The 25114-nt window shown below is 40.9% G+C and overlaps 1 protein-coding gene across 1 annotated transcript; it reads right to left on the reverse strand.

The window, feature by feature from the left end:
* Positions 1 to 4967: 4967 nt before the first annotated feature.
* On the reverse strand, positions 4968 to 25066 carry LOC147352933 (protein CFDP2). The gene is made up of 8 exons (XM_086349917.1): positions 24897 to 25066; positions 17289 to 17406; positions 16102 to 16318; positions 15688 to 15809; positions 13445 to 14419; positions 12775 to 12894; positions 8879 to 8998; positions 4968 to 5925 (listed from the first exon to the last, which is right to left on the reverse strand). The coding sequence occupies exons 1-8, from the start codon at positions 24955 to 24957 to the stop codon at positions 5880 to 5882; spliced, it is 1779 nt and encodes a 592-aa protein (XP_086206043.1). The 5' UTR covers positions 24958 to 25066; the 3' UTR covers positions 4968 to 5879.
* Positions 25067 to 25114: the final 48 nt, after the last annotated feature.

Consider the following 25114-nt stretch of genomic DNA (forward strand, 5'->3'; position numbering starts at 1 on the left):
ACTGATAAAAAAAGGTCTCGTGGACAGCCTTGTTGTGAAACTAAAAGCCTAAGAACCTCTCCACTAGTGCTGGAAGGCTTGCACATTTCAAAAGTCAGGATGGTATCTGTTGTGTTAACCTTGCAGGTGGGGCAAGTTTTGCAGATCTGGAAGCTGCGGAACTCAAACAATACTTGCTAATTGTTATACAGGAAGAGGATATATGAAAGAGCAGGTTTTCAACGCTTATGAAACTGGCTTATTTTACAGGGATGTTGTTAAAAGAACCTATATAATGCGAATAGCCTCCAGTGCCACTGACGTTAAATCATTCCAGGAATATGAAACCTTATTTTTGTGCACTAATGCTAAGGTCGACTTTAAGTGCAAACCCCTACTGGTATAGAGCTGCAAGTTGAGTTACTTAGAAGGAAAAGCATGAACCATACCTTATGTCAGTCTACCAGAAGTTGAATACTGTCTCCAGGGCAGAAACTTTTCCTTCAAGATTTTGATTTTGCATAATGCCCCACTCCACTGCTGTAGGACACTCAAAAATCCCCACACCAAGGTACAAGTTCTTTTCATGCCCACAAATACTACCTCTCTCATCCAGCCCTTGTATCAGAGTTCTCTAGCTCAGTCCTGTCCAACTCTTTGCAACCTCATGGACTGCAGCATGCCAGACTTCTCTGTCCATCACCAACACCTAGGGCTTACCCAAACTCATGTCCATCCATTCAGTGATGCCATCCAACCATTTCCTCCTTTGTTGTCCCCTTCTCCTCACGCCTTCAACCTTTCCCAGCATCAGGGTCTTTTCCAATGAGTCAGCTCTTTGCATCAGGTGGCCACAGTATTGGAGCTTCAGCTTCAGCATCATTCCTTTCAATGAATATTCAGGAATGATTTCCTTTAGGATTCACTGGTTTGATCTCCTTGCAGTCCAAGGGACTCTCAAGAATCTTCTCCAACACCACAGTTCAAAAGCATCAATTCTTTGGCGCTCAGCTTTCTTTATAGGACAACTCTCACATCCATAGATGACTACTGGAAAAACCATAGTCGACTAGACCGACCTTTGTTGGCAAAGTAATGTCTCTGCTTTTTAATATGCTAGGTTGGTCATAACTTTTCCCAAGAAGCGTCTTTTAATTTCACGGCTGCAGTCACCATCTGCAATGATTTTGGAGCCCCGAAAAATAGTCTCTCACTGTTTCCACTGTTTCCCCATCTATTTGCCGTGGAGTGATGGGACCGGATGCCGTGATCTTTTCTGAATGTTGAGTTTTAGGCCAGCTTTTTCACTGTCCTCTTTCACTTTCATCAAGAGGCTCTTTAGTTCTTCTTCGCTTTCTGCCATAAGGGTGCTGTTATCTGTGTATCTGAGGATATTGATGTTTCTCTCACCAATCTTGATTCCAGCCCAGCATTTTGCATGATGTACTCTGCATATAAGTTAAATAAGCAGGGTGATAATGTACAGCCTTAATATACTCCTTTCCCTATTTGGAACCAGTCTGTTGTTCCATGTCCAGTTCTAACTGCTGCTTCTTGACCTGCATACAGATTTCTCAGGAGACAGGTCAGGTGGTCTAGTATTCCCATCTCTTGAAGAATTTTCCAGTTTGTTGTGATCCACACAGTCAAAGGGTTTGGCACAGTCAACAAAGCAGTTGATGTTTTTCTGGCACTCTTGCTTTTTCGATGATCCAACGGTTGTTGGCAATTTGATCTCTGCTTCCTCTACCTTTTTTAAATCCAGCTTGAACATCTGGAAGATGTTCACATACTGTGGAAGCCTGGCTTGGAGAATTTTGAGCCTTACTTTGCCAGCGAGTGAGATGAATGCAATTGTGCGGTAGTTTGAACATTCTTTGGCACTGCCTTTCTTTGGGATTGGAATGAAAACTGACCTTTTCCAGTCCTGTGGCCACTGCTGAGTTTTCCAAATTTGCTGGCATATTGAGTACAGCACTTTCACAGCATCATCTTTCCATAGCACTTTCATAGCTCAACTGGAATTCTATCACCTCCACTAGCTTTGTTCATAGTGATGCTTCCTAAGGCCTACCTGACTTCACATTTCAGGATGTCTGGCTTCAGGTGAATGATCACACCATCGTGCTTATCTGGGTCATGAGTGGAGAGGAGAGGTTTGACCATAGTGTCCACTGCATCACTGTACAGCCTGTAGCTCCATCAATAGGAAAATATTAGGTGCTTTTATAAAACTTTAAATGCTTAATTTTTCACTTCCCAGGACTTTATATGCATGACTATACAGACTAGTATGCGTTTATGTATGACTTAGGGGAGAATTAAGGTACACAATCTCACTGTTACTCATAACACAGTAATACTCATTGAAACGTTTCATTATAAATACTGTATATCATTATTTATAAAAATGATATATTAAATTGTATCTTTGAACAGAAACACAGGTAAAACAAGGTTATGTACTCATCAGTTGACAAAAACCTATAGGTTCTCAGAAACATACAGGAACTCAACCCTGTATGTTTTTGTCAACTGTGTGTATATGGTGATCTTACAGACATAATTACAAGGGTAAGCTGTATTCTAGAAATCGAACATCATCCACACCATTTCCTTCAAGCTAATACATACGCAAGTACTACCATATGTAATGGTTCTCATTCTCTCAGATTAAAAATTTTGTATACTGCAATTCTGGGAGGCAATAATCCTCCTATTCTGTGGGGATCTTTTCACATTAATGGCATCCTTTTAAGCATAAAAATTTTTAATTTTTATGAAGTCCCGTCTACCTGGTTTCTAACATCCCTCGTGCTTTGGGGGTTGTATCTAATGTTCCTTTGCCTAACCCAAGATCACAAAACTTACTCCTGTATTCTTCTGAGAGTTTTATTGCTTTAATTCTTATATTTAAGTCTATGCCTCATTTCAATAAATCTTTCTTATGTGAGAATAGAAAAATAGATGTACAATTAAGACCCAATATTTGAGAGTTGACCATTCTGTCTCATTTTCCTTGGACAGCATAGTTAAACCCAGCGGTGACAAACTGGGATGTAGCTTTTTGCCCCATCCCTGGGATCTGAGTCTGAGGAAAAGGCTACCCCAGAGTTCTTCAGCAGTCTCTCTCCTCCAACACCCTGCTTCTCCCATTCTCTTCACAGCTTACCAGCACCCCATACATTTGTTCAGATTCTGACCACTTTAAGGGTAACCAGGAAACTATTTTCTATTGTGTTGTTTAGTAAGGAAGTCTAAAATTGGTTAGCAGGCCAAATCCAGCTTAAAGACATATACTTTTGGACTTGAAAAGCATTTTCCATGAATTAAAATATGTCACCAGCTATTATATTGATTTTGAACAAATATACATTTGGTCATTGAGATGACCAAAATTTCTCATATACTCCCATCTTCATCCATAGTTCCTGGCTCGTTATCTTCCAAAACCCTGGAATTTCTGGAATATTGAGTGATCAAGGTGTTTTGTGTTAGCAAAGGATAGGTGCTGGTTGCCAGGAGAGCCAACCTTGTGATTACAGGATTGAACTTTCAGTTCCCAAGCCCCCTACAGCCCTCCCCTGCCCCACCTCTGGGGAGGCGCAGCATGTTGCAAGCTGAATCCCTCCCCAGTAGCCAGTGATTTAATGAATCATGCAACGTAATGATGTAATGATGAACCCAAAGGACAGGGTTGAGAGATTCCCAGTTGGTGACCATGTGAAAATTCCGGGAGAACTGTGCCTGTGGAGAGGTCATGGAAGCTCCACACTCCTTCCCCATGCATAGCCCTGTGCATCTCTTCCATCTGGCTGTTCCTGAGCTATATCCTTATGAAAAACCAGTGATCTAGTAAGTAAAATGCCTCAGTTCTATGAGTCAGTCTAACGAATTAATAGAACCCAACTTATCAGTCAGAAGCACAGGTAACAACTGGGACTTGGAACTGTATGCTGGAGTAGGGGTTGGTCTGGTAGGACTCAGTACTTAACAGGTAGAATCTGGTGCTATGTCTGGGTAGAGTCAGAATTGAGTTCAATTGCTGGGCACCGTGCTGTTGTCCAAGAATTGCTTGTTGGTATGGGGAACACTCAAAATACCAGCACTTAAAAACTGAGAGATTGTACATAATCTAGATTTCCAACTTCCTTTGAAAAAGTAGAGAATCTGCCAAGACTGGGCACATAATCCCACCAAGCAGAAATAGGCTGAAATTGAGGAATCCCTTTAGAGAAAGGTCTCCAGTTGGCCACAATAAAATCCCAATCCCCAAGTTTCCTGGTTAATTATTACTGTGTTGTCTTGGCAATATAATTTATGGGATCCTTCCCGCTCTCATTCCCCAAAGTTTCTTCCTACTGTCCAATCTTGGCTTACCACATTTTAGAAACAGAAAAGATTCTCCTCTCTTAGGATACATCAGATATCGGAGGCTTCTAGCTGAGCTCTGCATCACTCTGGTGTGCTAGAAACATTCTGTATCTTGATCTAACTGCTACCACTTCGTAGTGTATGGGGTTTCTCTGGTGGCTCAGAGGTTAAAGCATCTGCCTGCAATGCGGAGACCTGGGTTCGATCCCTGGGTCAGCAAGATCCCCTGGAGAAGGAAATGGGAAACCACTCCAGTATTCTTGCCTGGAGAATCCTATGGACGGAGGAGCCTGGTGGAGAAACATTCTGTATCTTGATCTAACTGCTACCACTTTGTATAGTGTATAAATATATACAAATTCATCAAGACACACATTCAAGATTTGTGTACTACAGTGTATATTATACCTAAACTAAAACAAAGTATTAGAGAATGGATGGGTAGTTTCCTGCCAGACACTGAATATCTGTGCAATGCCTGGAATTATAGCAGCTGTGTCTAACTGTGACAATGGGGTAAACTAACCAAACCAGACAATCTAATTTGCCAAAAAACGGCAGAGTAGAAAATGATTTATGTCACAGAAAACCATGAAGCTCCTCTTCATGTGGACTCAGTGTTGAAATGATACATTTATTTCACAAACTGTATCAGCTTTCAGCAATCCCAGTGTATAATCATACAAAAGCTTCTGGATGCTAACATACAGCCTACAAAGCAGAGTTAAATCACATCTTTGGACAAGAATTTTACCATAAACTAGTTAAGTTGAACATAAAGGAAATACAGTTAAAGATATATGTTGAATTGTTGTTCAATTGTTAAGTCATGTCAGACTCTGTGACCCCATGGACTGCAGCTCCCGAGGCTCCTTTGTGCTCCATTATGTCCCGGAGTTTGGTCAAATTCGTGTTCACTGAGTCGGTAATAGTATCAAACCATCTCGTCCTCTGCTGACCTCTTCTTCTGCCTTCAATCTTTCCCAGTGTGAGTATTTTTCAATGAGTCAGCACTCTGCATCAGGTGGCCAAACTATTGGAGCTTAAGCAACAGTCCTACCATTGAATATTCAGAGTTGATTTCCTTTAGGATTAACTCTTTTGATCTCGCTACAGTCCAAGGGTCTCTAAAGAGTCTTCACTAAGTTTAAAAAAAAAAAAAGCAACTTTTTCTATTAGTTAAAAAAAAAAAGTCCAGTTACTTTTTTGTGATCCTTTGTACTTTTCTTCTCTGACTACCCCTGGAAAATTGGTTCTCCTGGCTATTTTTAATCAGAAGCCAGAGTGCATATTGCTTTAAATCAAATAGCACTGCACATGAAGTCATGGGCAGTTAGCCTTACACTCACAATGAAAACTCCCCTTTAAAAATGTCAAGACTTAATTGCCAAAATTATTTTCAAAACAGCTAACAATAACAATTTTGTTTTGTTAACAGATAACAAAACAGAAAAAGATAACAAAAACAGGTTAACAACTGTATTTTATACAAACCAGTTTAGGTGCTTAAGGACAAAGTCAGATACTTAATTGTTGCAATCCTTTTTCTTTTCAAGGTCACATTTTTCAGGCCTTTAAATGAAAAAGAAAGTTAGGGATTAGAAGAAAAATCAAAAGAGCTAAAATTGGGATTTCAAAAGCTCTGATATTTAATTCTCTTGAAGGACATAAATTCTCTTGAAGGAAAATGTAAAGGACACATTGGAAGGCATATCTGAAAATTAAAATTTCAAGAGCCTCAGTGGCCAATGGAGTCTCTAGCAAAAGGTGGGGTGGAGGGAGGAATAAGATATTTGGATATTTATTCCCCTGGCATCTCCCTGGATGGTCCATCACTCAAGTGAGGTTCAACTCCTCACACGAGGCCCTCTCTATCGCCGCTGCCATAGACTGTTCCCTGCTGTGGCCCCTCAGGTCTAGGGGTGGTGATGGAGCCTCATTACTACTAGCTGGGGATACCACACTCTCCCTAACCCTGTGATTTTTCATTACATTGTGAGTTATTAAACTCTCCTCAAGATACTGAAATATGAAGATGCCATCTGTTTCCTGCTGGGTTTCCCTAAAACATAGTGGATTTCTTATTTTTGAAAGGCTATTAGCTCTAAGAAACAAAAGCATTAATACAGAATACAGTGAGATGATTTTCATGAGTGACTTAAACAAGGTGAACTTGCCAGGCTGTCACATCTTCCTCTGCTTATCTTCAGAACTATGGTAATAGTATTTTCTGAAACATGCTGTCTCCAAGTAGAATGTCTAAGCATCAACAGGGATTATTTTAAAAGCACTCAAGGAAGCTAGAAGTAAAAATTATGCCAATTGAAAGTATCTGTGCTAGAAAGCTAAGGCAGAAGAATCTCTGCCTTTCAGTCTAATACTTCATCCAGAAAGTAACTTTCATAGTAACACATTCAATAAATCCAACAGACACTGTTTAGTAATACCAGAAACAAGCCTTGGAAACCACAATTAAGCCCAAAGAATGCTAATGCTATATGTAGTCTAAAGCAGTATTCTAAAATATAGGTTGTAACAGATTTTGCAATCAATTCAATGGGTCATAACATTTTTTCAAATGACACATACTAAATGATTACATAGTAATGGACATAGAGTTCATCATACAAACCTACATTTATGAGTACACGAAGTACTAATAACACATACTCTTATTGTGAGTGGCAATCAATAAAGTTTGAAAGCCACTGGTCTGAAGAGAATCCTTTTCAAACAATATAATGATTAGAAGGATAAAGCCAAAAAAAAAAAAAAAAAGGATAAAGCCATGTTATTTCAGCCAACAGCATCTTCAGTCCTCACAACACATACAGTGTTATGTTGTTCCCCTGTACAAGCACATTAATAGCTGAAATAGGGAATGCCTTGGCAGCCCCATGGTTAGAACATGTTTCATTCTATTTCATTTCTCTTAAATGATGACTGCAAATGACAGCTTAAAAAGCACTGGCCTAGGGCATTAACAGTCAGTACGGAGGACTCTGCTCCTCTCACAGCCACCTTCCTCGGTGTTTACCTCTCTTCCACTGTGGTGGCAAGCACTCAAATCCTATTCCTTCTTAGGTTCCTGTGTAACTATTGCATGACTTCCACCACCTGGTGCTCCAGTGGGAAAGAAATGTTTGGATGAAGAAGCAGATAAACAGTATGGAGCAGCGACTTCCCTAGTGGTCCAGTGGTTAAAACTCAGGGCTCCCAATGCAGATCCCTGGTCGGGGAACTAGATCCTATGTGTCACAACTAAGACTCAGCACAGGGAAATAAATAAATGTTAAAAAAAAAAAAAGTACGGAGCAGATGTGAACACAGCCCTCCCTCACGTCCCTGCACTCATGGCCACGACACCCTGAGAACAGAGTCACTGCAAACACCTCCGGCCCATGGCCTGAGTGCCATGGAAGCAGCTGAGCGAGCATGGCAGGGAGCTGGAGGATCACACGGCCCCAACCTCCTCACTCCCTGCCAAGTCCCCCAACAGGACAGAGTAGCAGCCACCACCAGCAGCAGCTGGAAAACACAGCTGCTTTCTTCCCTGGCTACCTTCCCTCACCCTTTCACCTCCCTGCTCGGGCTTCCAGGAATCACCCCTCAAACTAACAACCTGCACTCAAACCTCCGTCTCAGGGTCTGTGTTTGGATCAAAGCACACCAGTGTACATGGTGTTGTTTGAAACCAGAAATGCAATGAATAGGAAGGTCTGTCCTATAAAAACTGATAAATTGACAAGAAAGCCAATGATTTTTTTTTTTTAATGTAAAAAACTCAAGACTACACTGTTCTGGGGGGTGAGGGAGAGGATGAGGCAACAAACTAACTGAAGGGTCAGTGAAGCTGTTACAGGTGACTTGTTTTACCTCCAACACAAGACAGCTCTACCCAAAAGTCAGAGGGTGGTAAGGGCTGTGATGGGTGCGGTCCATGTCCACTTGTCTGGAGGCTAGTGCCCTGAGACTCCCCATACTTAACTGTTTGCTTTACTTCTTAGATACAGGTTATGAAGAAAAAAATGTTTACTGCCTGCGAAGAAAAAATTCTACTATTCAGCTCAAAATAACTCATATACAACACAAAATATGAAGGGAAAAAAAACTATTCTGTTCTTGACACTGTGTTAATTATTTGGAAGTTACCTTTAACTTTTTCCTGTTCCAATGAGATACTCAGGGGTCAAAGAAAGTACTCAACCCAAATCTTTATTACAGATTATGATAAATTACTAATGTTTTCATTTAAAAATACATTTTAAACATGAAGTCTACTACATGTTGAGCTCTGCAGCCAACACTGTGAATCAGGACTTTTATCAGAATCAAACAAGAAACCTATGGCTAATTGTTCTCTGCATCCTCCATTTTGACAAGTATTTCAGCAAAGACAGAAGAGCAGGAGAATTTCTTCTCTCGAGAAAGGAGTCATGAGAGCTACAGGTAAACGATGTCCTTGTACTGAAAACAACTTCTCCAACGTGGCAGGTACACCTGGACCTGAGCCTAGACTACTCACCCTGACCCAGCAGGAAGTGATGGCACCGCTGAGGGGACATTAGCTTGAGGTTTGTCTTTCTCATCTTGCTTGAACACAGATTTCGCTTCTTGAGATGTTTCACCCACTTCCTTAGTCATGCTGCACAAAGGAAGGAGACACCAAGTTTACAAGAGGTATAAAAAGAAATAAAATCTTTAAAAAGGGCCCAAATAACAAGGATAAACACCGGGCTTTCTGGAAATTCTGACTGCTGAATCTTATGATTCAAGTTTACCAAAACACTTCTAGACAAAGACATTTCCCCTTATTAACTTAACAAATGAAACAACAGCAGATGGAAGTCTGACATCTTTATAAAATCCCCTCATTTCTGTCACATGACAGTCACCACTGAATCACAGCCCACATGTGTCACTGATGTGAGAACTGAAGGGCTCTCCCACTGCACCTCACATGCACATTAGTGCTCACGCTTAAGTCAAAGTGGGAACAAGGAGGTGGAGTAATTGGGAGAAACACACTGGCATTATTTCAAGGAGAAAAGCAACAGTATAAACAATTGGGATACTCTAAAGGCTTCTGTTCTATATCTAAAAAAAACCCAATGATGAAACAAAATTCCTTAACATTGGCCACACAAGTAGTGACTTAGAAGTGGAATAAAGTTACACAATTTAGAATCTTGTCCAATTTCAGATAGGAAAGAAAGGTTCTCAACAAAACTGACTCCTAAAACATCAAATAAAGATATGGATGGTGCCAGAAATTTCAGATAAAGAAGGGAAATGCCTAATGTATGGGTTTCCCAAGTCAATAAAAACATCTGAGAATTCCATTTAAATGCCAATCTGTGTGTCGGACAGTCTAAGATTATGATCATTGTGTTATCCTGAGTGATCAAAAAGGTCATTCAGAATTATGAGAAAATCCTATAAATTCCAGATTTCCAAGGAATAAAAGTTCTCATCTTTTCTCTTCTTCCCTCCAGGCATCTTGAGACAAGAACAAAATTTTCTTGCTAAGAACTAACTCCTGCACTCAGTACTCTGTCACCCACACAAGTGGCACAAAGTAAGTACTTCAAGTCTTACACTAAGAATCTTCACTGGCAGGGACTTCCCTGGTGGTAGAGTAGATGGGAACGCACCTGTCAATGTAGGGAACGTGAGCTGGATGCCTGGTTCAGGAAGATGCCACAGAGTAACTAAGCCCATGTATCCTAACTATTGAGCCCAAGAGCTACAACTACTGAAGCCCACACGCCTAGAGCCTGTGCTCCCCCACAAGAGAAAGTGTTAGTCACTCACGAGAGAGGCCGCTGCAGTGAGAAACTCATGCGCTACAATTACAGTCTAGCTGAAGTCCTCAACTAGAGAAAGCAGCAATAAAGATCCTGCGCACCAAAAATAATAAATTGGAAAAAACCCATGAACTTTCACTGGGAAAGACTGCTTTAATCTTGAAGGATGACTTCAAGCAATGAAACAATCTGCTACTCCTACTCAAGTTCTTCTGATGGCTCAGTGTTACTGAGAGCATTAAGTACAAACTCCGAAGAGTCCTCTCTAAGTTATATACATCAAAAGAACTTAAGTTGGAAATCTTTACTGGAAAAGATTAACTGAGTAAAAAAAGGTTTAATGAAAATAAAAGATTAAATTCATTGGAACACTTAGAACAACTCTAGTTCTGACATTTTTTTATTGTTTCATTTCTCTTAAACGTTGCCAACAACAGCTTAAAAACTACTGTCCTAGATTATTAATAAGGTCAGTCTGGAGAACTCTGCTCCCATTACTCTGCTCCCCTCACAGCCGCCTCCCTTGATGTTTACTCCATTTCCACTGTGGCAGCACGCACTCGAGTCTTGTTCCTTCTTAGATTCCTGGGTAACTACTCCATGACTTCCACCACCTAGCTGCTCCAGTGGGAGACAAACGTTTGGATGAAGAAGCAGATAAAAAGTACAGAGCAGATGGGAACATAGCCCTTCCTCATGTCCCTGCATTCACCGCCACGACACCCTGAGAACAGCGTCACTGCAAACACCTCCAGCCCATGGCCTGAGTGCCACGGAAGCAGCTGAGCGAGCATGGCAGGGAGTTGGAGGATCACACCGCCCCAACCTCCTCACCCCAGCCAAGTCCCCCAACAGGACAGAGTAGCAGCCACCACCAGCACCAGCTGGAAAACACTCTGCCCTGGCTACCTTCCCTCACCCTTTTACCTCCCTGCTCAGGTTCCCAGGAATCACTTCTCACAAGAATGGCCTGCACTCAAACCTCTCTCTCAGGGTTTCCATTTGGTACAACGAGCAGCAGTGTACAGTGTTGCTTGGAGTCAGGGGTGCAAAGATAAGGAGGGCCTGTGCTGAAAAAACTCATAACCTGACAGGAAAAGCCATTCATGTTTTTAAATGTAAAAACACAAAACTTCATTGCTTCGGGATGAAAGGGTGAAGCAACAAACCAACTAAAGGATCAGTGAAGCCCTATAGGTGACTTGTTCCACCCCAAACACCACAAAGAAATCGAGAGCTCTGCTCAGGAGTCAGAGGTGATCAGTGCAGTGATGGGAGTGGTCCATGTTCACCGTTCTCTAGGAGAGACCCCTGATTCCTCCTACTTAACTGTCGGCTTTACTTCTTACATGTAGGTTAAGAAGAAAGTTAAGTTTTCCTTCCTCCAAAGAAAGAATTCTCATACACTATGGAAAATGCGAAGGGAGAAAAACTATTAAGTTCTTGACTGTGTGTTAATAAAATTATTTCTAAGTCTGTTTTGACCTTTTTCTGTTCTGATAAGATCCTTACAGGTGGAAGCAGGTACTAAAACCAAATCTTTATTATAATTATGACGAACTGCTGACATTTTCATTCAAAACTTACTTTTTAAACGTGAAGTCTTCTGTACGTTCAGCTCTGTGTCAACACTGTGAACCAGGAATTTTCTCAGAATCAAACAAGAAACCTATTGTTAATTCTGCACCCTCCCTAATTGGCAAGTATTTCAAGAAAGGCAGAACAGCAGCAGAATTCCTTCTCTCAGGAAAGGAGTCTCCTGGAGAAGGAACAGCAACCCACTCCAGTATTCTTCCTTGGAAACTCCATGGAAAGAGGAGCCTAGCAGGCTACAATCCATGAGGTCACAAAGAGTTGGACACAACTTAGCAACTAAATATGCAATCTATTCATAGGTAAACCATAGATTACATCTTTCCAGTGCATTGTTTTCCCTATGGGCAAACGATCTTCTGGTGTTTTTACATTGGTTGAATGTCCTATCTACTTAGTGTTAAGTTGCTCAGCTGTGTCCAGCTCTTTGTGATTTCATGGTCTATTCATGGAATTCTCCAGTCAAGACTACTGGAGTGGGTAGCCATCCCTTCTCAAGGGCATCTTCTCAAACCCAGGGATCAAATCTGGGTCTCCGGCATTGCAGGCAGATTCTTTACAGTCTGAGCCACCAGGCAAGTCACTCACCTCTATGCACTTAATAGTAATACAAATCTAACCACTTCCTTCATTATATAAATCTCTTCAAAAGTTTCAAGTACTTTGGTGTTTTAAAAAAGTGTCTTCTTCCAGACTCCTGGATCCTTCTCTAACAATGTGGGTTCAGTGCTCTCTTGGACTAGGTCTCCACTGCTGTCACCCTCAGGATGCCTTCAGGACTCCTATCCAGTGTTGGATCTTCTGATTCCTAGACCTCATGGAATTTGTTTTCATGTTTTATTTGTTTCAAAAAAGCATTTTTTTGAAGAGGACATTCTCCAGTATTTTTCCAATAAAAAGAGTTTGGGAGATGAAAAACAAGAAAGAGAGTACTAATAGGTACAGGTAAAGGGCATCACTATACTCAAGACATCTTCTCCAACATCTCAGGTATGCCTGGGCCTGAGACTAGACTACTCACCCTGACCCACCAGGAACTGAGGACACAGTTGAAGGAACGTTAGCCTCAGGTTTTTCTTTCTCATTCTGCTTTAAGACGGATTTTGCTTCTTCATTTGTGGCATCCTCTTCATTAGTCACTCTGCACCAAGGAAGGAGATACCAAGTTTACAAGAGAATAAAAAGAAAGAAAATCTAAGAAAAGGGTACAAGTAACAAGAAAAAACCACTGGGATTTCTGTAAATTCTAGTTGCTAAACTTCATGATTAAAGTTCACTCGAACAATTCTAGAGAATAGTCCCTCTCTCTGCAAAGATCAAAGACAGTGAATAGCAATGAAGACCCAGGGCAACCAAAAATTGAATAAAAATAATTTTAAGAAATATCTTCAAAAAAAAAAAAAAAAAAAAGAAATATCTTCTCTGGCTATGACTGCTTTAACCTCAAAGGATGACTTCAAACAAAGAAACAAAAAAACATCGTTACTCCCCTACCTAAGTTCTTGTAATGGATCAGTATTAACTTAGAACATAAAACGCAAACCGCTGAACCTCACTCACATTCAAGACCACCCAAAATCTGGTCCTACTCTCTATCAGGCCTAATTTCTGTGCCCCTCTATTCTCTTAATCTCATGAATCTATTTGTCACCGCCACTGTATAATCATAAGGTATTTGATTTAGGTCATACCTGAATGGCCGAGTCGTTTTTGGTATTATCTTCAACTTAAGCCTGAACTTTGCAATAAGGAGCTTATGATCTGAGCCACAGTCAGCTCCAGGTCTTGTTTTTGCTGACTGTACAGAGCTTCTCCATCTTTGGCGACAAATAATATAATCAATCTGATCTCGGTATCGACCATCTGGTGATGTCCATGTGTAGAGACGTCTACTAGGTTGTTGGAAAAGGGTGTTTGTTATGACCAGCCTGTTGTGGTGACAAAACTCTATTAGCCTTCGCCCTGCTTCATTTTGCATTCCAAGGCCAAACCTGCCTGTTATTCCAGGTATCTCTTGACTTCCCACTTTTGCATTCCAATCCCCTATGATGAAAAGGACATCTATTTTCGGTGTTATTTCCAGAAGGTGTTGTAGGTCTTCATAGAACCGGTAAACTTCACCTTCTTCAGCATAAGGAGTTGGGGCATAGACTTGGATTACTGTGAGGTTGAATGGTTTGCCTTGGAAACGAACTGAAATCATCCTGTCGTTTTTCAGATTGCACCCAATTATTGCATTTCGGACTCTTTTGTTGACTATGAGAGCGACTCCATTTCTTCTAAGGGATTGTTGCCCACAGTAATAGATATAATGGTCATCTGAATTCAATTCGCCCATTCCTGTCCATTTTAGTTCACTGATTCCTAAGATGTCGATGTTTATTCTTTCCATCTCCTGCTTCACCACATCCAATTTACCAGGATTCATAGATCTAACATTCCAGGTTCCTATGCAGTATTCTTCTTTACAGCATCGGAGTTTACTTTCGTCACCAGACACATCGACAGCTGACTGTCCTTTCCACTTTGGCCCAGCCGCTTCATTCTTACTGGAGGTATTAGTATCGGCCCTCTGCTCTTCTCCAGTAGCATGTTGAACACCTTCTGACCTGCGGGGCTCATCTTCCGATGTCCTGCCAGACAGCCTTCCCTGCTGTGTAAGAAACCTGCATGTGGGTCAAGAAGAAACAGTTAGAATTGGATGGACACAGAACAACAGATGGGTTCAAAATTGGGAAAGTTGTCGTTGTTTAGTCCCTAACTAGTGTCCAACTCCTGTAATCCCATCAAGCTGGCAGGAACTTCATCTGTTCTCCTTTAGCTCTACCTTACAGATCTATTTTCATATTATAATTTTAAATAAATGAGAAGGAGGAAACTCCAGGTATGTGGCTCTCATCCACAACAACCAAGAGTATTAAGCTTTTATTGTTTTTCTAAACTAGTAAAAAAAAAAACACCTGTGAATCAACAGAAAAAATAACATTGAGATGAGAAAATAGTATAAGAATCAAACTTTTCTCCTAGTACTTTTATTTGGGACCTGGTTTTCAAAGGTTTTTTGGGGGCTTATAATTCAAAGTTAAAGGAAGTTATAAAGGGAGAAATAGCTAAAGTCACCGTGCACGGCAAAAATTAAGTCAAACCAAGTATTTAATGCTTAACTCTTACATTTTCTTGTTTCCATTCAGTTAACCGCCTCATACTACCCCCAAACTATTACCATATGTGAAAGGACCGTTCTCATGTACCCTCACATAGGAGCCACTGTTTTCCTTGGGGCTTCCAAGGTGGAACCAGCAGTAAAGAACCGGCCCTGCCAACTCGGGAAACGTAAGTGACTCGGGCTCGATCCCTGGGTCAGGAAGATCCCTGGAGGAGGACATGGCAGCCCACACCAGTGTTCCTGCCTGAGAATCCCATGGACAGTGGAGCCTGGCAGGCTACAGTCCACAGGGTTGCAAAGACTAAAGTACTGTTTTCCTTGAGTTCAAGTGTAACTCTTTCAAAACATTAAGAGAGGTTGGAATGAGAACAGATATCTAACACCATTGAGAAAGATGTCTCTTTTTTTTTAAGATGTTTCTTTTTAGGTGGTCCAGGATTCAGAATCCGTGTAATGCAGGGGACAGCGGTTTGAACCCTGGTCTAGGAAGATACCACATGCTGCAGAGCAACTAAGCCCGTGCACCACAACTACTGAGACCACGCTCTAGAGCCAGGGCTCTGCCTCAGAGAAGCCACCCCAGTGAGAAGGCAGCACACCACACCAGAGAGGAGGCCCTGCTCACCCCAACCAGAGAAAGCCCGAGTGCAGCAAGGAGGCCCCAGGGCAGCCAATGAATAGGTCAATTAATAGTAAACAAAATATATGTTAAGATAGAGATGTGCTTTTTTAAAGAACTAGTTTTGAAGCTTGTGACTGTCACGTTACCTGACTTCTTCACCAGCAAGAGGTGATTTGGTGAGTTTAACTTCTTCTGCTTTTTTAGGTTTCTCTAGCTCTTCCACTTTGACCAAATTACTTGAACTTGTCTCTTCAGTCTCCTCTCCTGTCTATGAAAAAGGAAGTGTAATAAGTTTCACATTAGAATGAAAACTGAAAGATCCACCCAAATATATTGTTTCTGGCTAGTCTTAACATATATTTCCATCTTTAAGTACTCACTGAAAACTGACTTTCTCTCACAGGGAATGCTTTGCTTTTCACATAGTAGAGTTACTATTAAAAGGCAGCTAGCTTGATTTTGCTGAAGCCTCAAACCTCAGTTTGTAAATTGAGAAAATCTGCCTAGGGAACTTCTGGCATTTCTGAGGAAGCATTTGTCCCATTCACCTATAAACTTACTTTGGTTTGTGTACTCGGAGGCAGTTCTGATTTTGGTTCTGCGTCACTGACGGAGCTGGCCAGCACGTCAGCCTCCTCTTGCCTGGCATCCTCTGACTCGGCGCCTTTTTCCTGCTCTGCAGCTGCATCTTCCTTCTCAACAATCCTCCCTCCAGATTCCCTGCTGGCATCCTCCTCCTCCTCTTGGTCCAGTGAGAGGCGACCTTGTTTTCTCTTCCTAATCACCAACAGTCACAATGAAGAAGAGAAGACAAACAGGCAAAATAATTTGTTATCCCTTCCTGAATTCCAAACGTAATGTTGCAAACCTAAGAAAACTCTTAAACTGGGGACTAGTGATTAACACGCATGAGACAGTGAGTGGGAGAGATAAGCTGTGATTTTGTGGAAAGGAAAAAAAGAACTGGATCCCTACTGTAAGCATTTTCCTGAAACACTTAGAATCAAATATACTGTTCTAAGTTGGGATCAGCTATTTTTACCAAGAAAACACCCAGAATCACCTTACAAAATCAACTGGTTTAAAAAGAGAGCTCTAAGAACAAACAAATGTCAGCTATTTGTGACTTTTTACAAGTCATTTCATCTGAAGGACAGAGATTGAAGAGAACCTTAGAGTTATACACACTGCTTTTGCCTAGAGCTCTGAGGGGGTGAGGTACAGGGAAGACTTGTATCTTCTGTCTGTCTGAAGATAGGAGATGGAATACTGAAAAACTCAAGGACAAAAGCACTGGGCTTAAAACAGTAATTGCTTAAGACTATTCTCGCTACAAGGAAATCATGTAATATTCAAAATCTTTTTTTACAATCTACTTTTTGTTTCAATGCCCAGGAAGACAAAAACATCAGTTAGATAATAAAAGACAGATCTTATTTACAAATGTACATGCCTACAAAGACACACACAAGCGGTGCAGCCAAATAAAAAGATTTTTAATTGAAATTTCATTTTAAGTCAGGTGCACTTATTGATTACACATCGATTTTTTTAAAAATTAAAGGTCAAGAATTTTTAAAGCTTTCCAGAGAATAAGAATGTAATTCCAAAATACCACAAAATGTTCCCCTCAATGAGAAAAAGGTTAGAAACACTGGCAGCAAGAAATATATCATCGGATCAATCCTATCAATCTCAATGGTTGTGACAGCAGCCCCTGACTTCAGGGCCTCGAGGGCAGCATCACCTGGCCAGAACGCTCTCAGCCTTTCTTTTTGTCCCTTTGGTTTTCTGTGTCTCCTCTTCACCATCCACTTCATCTTCCTTCACTAATTCATTTATATCATCTTCATGACATTCTCCACCTGAAATCACATTAACAGGGTGGTCAGACAGACAGGAATAAAGGTTTTTCACATTGAGATGACACATTTTCATTAAGAAAAAAAAAGTCTAATACTTTCCCTTGTTCTTCACCAGACTAAATACCATTTTCTGAGGGCTGTCCTCCTTGTTTCTGAAGACTAGGCTACGTTCCCCCATTCTAGGCCTCCAAGACAGTCCATATTTTTCTCCTGAACTCACTCCATTTATACTTAATGTCTGCAATTCCTGCTATGCTCCACATAGAGGACACAGCTGTACAAGTCTTTAGCAGTATATGCTGACTGAATAACAGAAATTCCAAGTCTACTACTGTACTTCTCAAAAAGAAACTGATGTTTCCACCTGATCTTGGAATCTTTCAAACTAACCAAAAGATATCTTATCAATAAAAGAGGTTTAGAAAAAGGCTTAAAGACTTCAAGTTAAGACATAACAGAAAGAAACACATCAATTTCCCATCTCCCTGACATTCAGGGTCCCGAACAAGAGTATTGTTTGGATGCCCAGTCTGACCACATTCTATGGGTAACAACCAACAGATCCTGGTACACACACAGATTTTACCAAACCACCAGATTTTGTTACTTCACTTAAGCTTTTACAGAAAGTACAATATACCAAAAAGCACACAATATAACACAGATCAACGAAATTATACAAAGTGAACACACTTGTATAACTAGAGCCAGGTGAAGAAACAGAACGTGACTAGCACTGCAGAAGCCACTTGGGCCCTGCTGCCATCACTAGCCACCACCCACATCCCACAGGGAACCACTATTCTGAAGTCTAACATCAAGGATTAGTTTCATCTGTTTTTGAGTCTTAAGCAAAAAGCCTACAATATGTACTCTTGCCTCCAGCTTCTTCCACTCAACATTCTAAGTCACCCTTCCTTATATGGAGCTGTAGCTTATTCATTGTCATCCCTAAATATTATTTCATTGTATGACTATACCACAATTATCCATTCCTGCATTATGGACATTTGGTTTGAGACCATTACAAAGAGTGTTATTTTGAGTATTTCTCCAGATCCATTTAGTTTTATATGTTTAACTCACAACGAACTAGGACCACCAAACCCTCGAGGAAAGCCTCTAATACCCAAGGCAAGACTGAAAACAAACAGAAAGGAAATCAGAGCAAACAAAATAAAGGGGGAAAAAAATAATTAATCTCCTCAGAGGCATCCACAAAAAAGGATGACTAAAAAAATTAATAAAAACAAAATTATTAGAAAACTCTTAAAAACTACCAACATGACAGCAGTTTAGGGAAAAAACAAAACAAAGATGATGCGAATGAGCCAGCCATAGGAAAATCTGTGAAATGAGCATTTGAGGTCAACAGAATAGTCAATACATGGGTTCTAAAACTAAAGCAAAGTTGGTATCCTAGACAGCAAATGGACATGAGTTTGAGTAAACTCCGGGAGTTGGTGATGGACAGGGAGTCCATGGGTCAGAGTCAGATGTGATTGAACTGAACTGAATATAAATAGAGTATAAAAAGGCAAAACTGCAAGGAAAAACAGAAAACTAAGGAAAATCACTATCGGTAAGCGTCAACAGAACACAGGAGAACACAGTGGGATAGGCAGGGACAGAAGCAAGAGTTCTCTGTGTTTCTCTCTCTGCAGAATTCAGAATATCTCTTAAATTAAGCAAAGTTTAAATAAACAAACATAATCAAAATGATAACACACTAAGGACGGACACTGGAGACTAACATCTCCACGGACTTCACAGTATTTTGACTGCATACGCTTAGCAAAATGCATTCTAGAGACCAAAAAATGTTCTATTCCTATTAGTAATATCAGTGTTGGTATTTTGAAAGTATTTCTTTTATATTACAGGTAAAAGCAAGGAAGTTGTTCTGCTAATCACATTAGGAATACAGATCTTCAGCATATGAGAAATGACACACAATTATAAAACTACCTTAATGAAATTAAGTGAAAACAAATGGTAAAACTGAATTTAAAATTTAGAACTCTTTTTAAGGTTAAGTATTTTCTAGCTCTGTTCACTGAAACAGAATAGAAGCAATCACTCTAGTTGTTCAGTCACCAAGTCCTGTCCAATGCTTTGTGACACCATGGACTGCGGCACAGCAGGCCTCCCTGTCTTTCACCATCTCTCGAGTTTGCCCAAGTTCATATCCATTGAACTGATGATGTCATCCAACCATCTCACCCTATCGCCCTCTTCTCTAGCCTCAATCTTCCCAACATCAGGGTCTTTTCCAATGAGTCAGCTGATCGCACCAGGTGGCCAAAATATTGGGGGTTCAGCTTCAGCATCAGTACTTTCAATGAGTATTCAGGGTTGATTTCCTTTAGGATTGACTGGTTTGATCTCCTTGCAGTCCAAGGGACTCTGAAGAGAGTCTTCTCCAGTACCACAGTTCGAAAGCACCAATTTTTTAGCGCTCAGCCTTCTTTATTTTCCAACTCTCACAAAATTGAAACATTTATCTTTTTTCCCTCTACCTGGCTGATCCTACCAGTACCATATGCTTGTTTCAAAGATGAATCCATACACAAGCATGCATGGTTAGTACAATGAAACTGCAAAGAGCTCACTGAATCAGTTATGGCTCCTTTGGTTGCTTGATTATTGCAACTGGATTACAAGTAGTTACACTAAACATTGTTTATTCTTTGTTTTCAAATTGTGCTTTGTGTCCCCTGCTGCACTATGTCACTGTCAATGTTAATAGCTGCATTACTTATATCCTATCTAATTAATAAAAATGCTGTCTCCTGTAATAACCAATGTGTAATCAGGCCTCAAACAAAACTTTTATGGCTAAACATTTTGAGAAAATCACACATAAAGTAATTGTAATAGCATAATTCTGTATGATAAGGAGCAACAAGGGAAAATGTCTCCTGGATTATAGTCAAGACAGAATCCAGAGAAATTTTAATTATTCATGGAGCCTGGTCCAAAACTTAACACCTGGAGGGGCACATCAAGAATTTTTGTCTAAACTGGGATGAGCCTCTCGGTGTTGTGGGACAAAAGCTGTTCATGGAAAGTCTCCCAAATATTAGTTAAATTCTTGATCAAGAGGGGAAGACCTGAGAAATGAAATGAGCAATTGCAGCCCTTCAATGTGAGTAAACGAGCCCCGAGGAAGAGGAATACTTAAAACCTAGCAGGCATCAGACTGAAAAAACTCCTTTTGGTGAACCCTGAGGAAACTGGGAATACAGGATTACAGGCTCCCAGAGAGGTGATGGACCTACCAAGGAAATAATTTTAATGAGCCCTGACTCTTGCATCTCCCCATACATAGAAAAGTGGTGAATTTCTTAAGATACTGTCTCTTGGATCTGAAGTTCAGTATCTCTAAGTCAACAAGTGTAAAGTAGACACTTTCCAAAGAGGAACAAAGAAGAAGATAAATCTCAACATTCAGAACACTGGCGCCAAAGGTGGACACTCCAGCAAGATCCACTGACAAGCAGAACGCACTCTCTCTCTTTCCAAGAGGCTGTGGAATGGACTCTGACAGTGGGGAACTGTTGCAGAGCAGCAGCCAATTCTAACTCCTTAATCTTGGAAACTGTTTCTTTGACTTCTTTTTCATTGTTTTTGTTACTACCACCATAACAGCCTACCTTAGAGGACCCTAGAGTTGGACGTGACTGAGCGACTAACACTTTCACAGGACCCTGCCTGCCCCTCTGCCTGACTATTAAACTAAAAAGCTTTTGTTCCGCTCATAGAGATAATCTGATCCCACTCACCCGTGAATAGCTTAAAAAGAAGAGTTGAATACACCCCTTCCAAAGGCTGGCCCTTTCCAGAGATATATTTCAAGACTGAAGACCCTTTTTACTTTACTTCCTCACTGCCTCTCCCTATTCTGTCCTTTGGCTTTAGTTCCTCATTGCTTCTCTCTGTTTCTCTCTCTCCAATTTTATATAACAACCTGGCATCCAGACCCCAACAAGATTAAGAATGCCGACTTTTAAAGTTGTATTCCTTGCCTCAACACCTCATCTCTTGGATTCACTGGCCTGTCCTTCAACAAGCAGAGTGAGCCTGTACTCAGTATCAGATTCTTTACCACTGCACCACCTGGAAAGTCTTCTGGAATTTAAGTCCATCCCAGCTACTATTTAGGTGAGTAACTTTAGGTGCCTCAGTTTCTTCACCTGTAAAATGGAGAGCATAAAAACATGGACCTGGTAATGTTATGTGATTGAGCTAGTAATGAAGTAGCAATGTGAAGTCCTTAAAACACACAAAAGGCATCTATGAAAAACCTACAGCAAACATATAATGATAGGTAAAACACTCGTGTTTTCTCCTTAAAATTGGGAACAAGGCAAGGATGTGAATGCTCACCACTCCTATGCAACACACACTGGAACTGAACCCAGTGAAATAAGGCTACCAAAAGAAAGAAAAAGTATGCCTCCTGGAAAAGAAGAAATAAAATGGTTTCTATACACTCAGAGTATGACCTATCTTCCGGGGTAGGGAAGGGTAAGGGTGGTCTTGGAACTGTTAATTTTAGTGGTAGTTACATAAATCTAATAAACGTTTCTCAAAAAACTCACAGAACACTGTAAGAGTAAATTTTACTCTACAAAAGTTAAAAGTAGAACTATTTAGAGCATCATTATTATTATTATTTGACATTTATGAAGTGGATTTATTGAGAGAGAGATACATTCCATAGACAGAATGCCAACCATCTCCAAAGGAGAAAGGGGCCCCAGGTAATGGGGTCATCTTGGAAAGCAAGAGCCGTCATGGGAGAAACCCACAGGGTGTGGGCCATCTCAGAAGGCAAGAGGCCTGAAAGCTTTATGAATATCTATAGGGCATTAAGACACTGCACTCATGAAACAAGAATATGATGTTATATAGAAGTTTTCAACCAAAAATTTTTCAAAATTAAAAATATCCAAGGGCTGATACCCAACCCTGGTTATGAGGACAACAAGAAAACAGAGCACATGCTTCTCAGTGGCTTCTGGAAGTTTCTGGTTACAACATCAAACAGCTTGAAGGGTTGCTGACCTGCAACCAATCGTACTGTGCTGTGACTGCTCCCAACACCTCCTCTAAGAACCTCAAAGTAATTGTGGAAAAAGCAGCCCACCTAGCCATCTAAGTCACCAACTCCAATGCCAGGCTGCACAGAGAAGATATTTACGGACAGCTTATGGAAGGAGGAAAAAAACTCAAAAGCGGAATGTTGAAATACTGAAATATTCTCATAAAGCAAAAAAGAAAATTAAAAGTTAGAAAACAGAGGATAAAAATAGAAAAAACAAAGTACCAGTCCATAAGGTATAACATAAGTCAATATATAAATAATGATGATTACTGAAAAAAAAATGAAGACAACTGTCCCTCTCCAAATTTAAGAAGTTACAGAAGGATGGATATCACTGCGAAATATCAGAAACAAAGACAAGATTCTATCACCTTCCAGAAACAAGTATTTTATATAAGTGAGTAGAAACTATCAACAAGAGACTTTTTTAAATAAAAACACTGGAAACTTAGAAAATAATGGGACAAAAACCTTCAAAATTCACATTAAAAATTTATTATAAAACACAAAATTCAAAAAAAAAAAAAACCCACAAAATTCCATACCAAACTACTAATCATGCCTGAGGGTCACCAAAAAAAGATTATATCATGCAATTTTGTTGAAAAAGTTATTTGATGATTTATCCTCATTTTGGTGGAACATGCCAAGAAAGAAGACATCATGGGACCCAAGAAACAGGGAATCCAAGAGAAAAGAAGATTAAATGGAACATCCAGAGAGGTGGTCATGATGATAGATCTTAGGTTTAAAAATGATTAAAAAAAAAAACAAAAAACAAGCCAAATTGGAGCAGGTCAGAAACAAAGAGGGAGTTCAAAAAAAAGGACGATTAATAAATCTAAATGTTGGGCGGTAACTCAAACAATTTTGAAAGTTCAGAATCAAATCAGTAGTAAGTATATAGATGACTAAGCAACAACAAAATGAAAATTATTCACTACAGAGAAAACTAGTGCAGCAAAGACCAGTAACAAAAAACAAATTACCGCGGGATGTTTACAAAGTCATTATAAAAAAATAAAAAGAATACTTAAATATTAATAGTCTAACCCAAACTGAGGTAAGAACATTGGAAGGCTGGGGAGGTGGGAAGGGTCTGAAGGTGAAAAAGTGTGTGTTGGTAGAGGGGAAAGACTGAAGGAGACGTTAAAAGAAGACCTAACATGAATAGGTTAAGTCAACAGACGACGGAAACACCAAATTTTACAAGAAGAAAACAGTTCCTTCTAGGGAGGACTGACAGGGAGGAGAAGTGATGGAAATCGTTCAGTTTCAAAATAAGCCTTTCAGAAATACCTATTTTTAAGCAGGCTCATGGTAACTTCGATTAAAATGAAAACTAGTTTTCAAATGATCACAATGGACAATATGGAAAGACCAATGTTGGTGCGGTGAATCTTCGTGATTATGGGCTCCCCTCGAGGCTCAGTGGGTAAAGAATTCGCCTGCGACGTGGGAGAACACTGGAGACTCCGGTTGGATCCCTGGGTCAAGAAGATCCCTTGGAGGATATAACGGCAACCCACCACCCTATTTCTACCGAGGAAATTCTACGGACAGAGGAGCCTAGGGGGCCACAAACGATGGGGTCCCATTGAGTCGGACCCACTTAGCGATTAAGCACACACATAAATGATAATGGTAGCTCAGTAAGAGCGAGACTGGTGAGGGAGTGATCAGAAATGAATCTTATTTGTAGACTCAAACAGAATTTAATGATTGGTTGGAGCAAAAGTGAGAGTAAGGACAACTGCCAAGGGTTTTTTGTTTGTTTTTATCCTGAGCAATTGGGCGGGCAGATACATCCAATGAGATGGGGAGCCTGGGGAAAGCGCAGGATGGCGAAAGGGTAGGAATGGGTGACATTTTGGCCCCGTTCTGTTTTAGAAGCATAAACAAAAACAAAAAGATCCGAAAGGAGAGCTATGAGTTACAGAGGTTGCAAAGAAGTAAAGGACATCACTATGTGGACTTTTTAACCAGATCCCTTTTGAGGACAAAGTGAAGATATGTATCTGGGACGTGATGCCAGCTAGCAATTCCTTGGGGACGGAAGGTCTGGGGGGGATAAGACTGCCTTTCAGAAGAGTTCAGGGTCGCTAAGGGTACGCGATGCCAGACCGCCGTCAGACTCCGAGGTAGGGTTCTCGCGCTCCGAATGGGGAAATGGCCGAAGCCAGGCCCCGAGAAGCAGCTGCGCGTAACGTCGCCAACCACACAAGCCGAGCCCAGGGGGCCGCGCTAGGCGGGCAGGCGGAAGAGGACGCGGAGCCACTCGAGAACCCGCCCGCCGGGCCAACGCACAATCGGCAAAGCGTGCCTCAAGCGAGGCGCTGGGCGGGGCAAGCCGCCGTTCGCCTCAGGTAGAGTCGCTCACCCAACGGCACGCAGTCCTCGTCCTTCGAAGTGGAAATGTCTTTGGAGTCGAATTCCTCCATGTCGCTGTCGCACAAAGCCCACAGGGACGCAGCAGGGGCGTACAACAGCAAAGCTCCAGGAGGGACCGTAGACTTGCGGCGTGGTCGATGGCGCCTGACTCCGCAACTCCCCCCAGCCCCGCAGCGTGTGCGCAGGCGCAGAACGTACCACGTGATG

The sequence above is a fragment of the Bos grunniens genome, chromosome 18, assembly GCF_055505025.1.
Source record: "Bos grunniens cultivar Pamir isolate PY7600 chromosome 18, Bosgru_T2T1.0, whole genome shotgun sequence".
NCBI classification, from domain to species: Eukaryota; Metazoa; Chordata; class Mammalia; order Artiodactyla; family Bovidae; genus Bos; species Bos grunniens.

Excerpts from the sequence above, each read along its gene's own strand:
- LOC147352933 (XM_086349917.1), bottom strand. The coding sequence starts at position 24,957 with ATGGAGGAATTCGACTCCAAAGACATTTCCACTTCGAAGGACGAGGAC. Across the intron at positions 12,895-13,444 it reads AAAACGACTCGGCCATTCAG|AGTGACTAATGAAGAGGATG; the intron begins GTATGACCTAAA and ends TCCTTGGTGCAG. Across the intron at positions 8,999-12,774 it reads TCAGTTCCTGGTGGGTCAGG|CATGACTAAGGAAGTGGGTG; the intron begins GTGAGTAGTCTA and ends TCCTTTGTGCAG.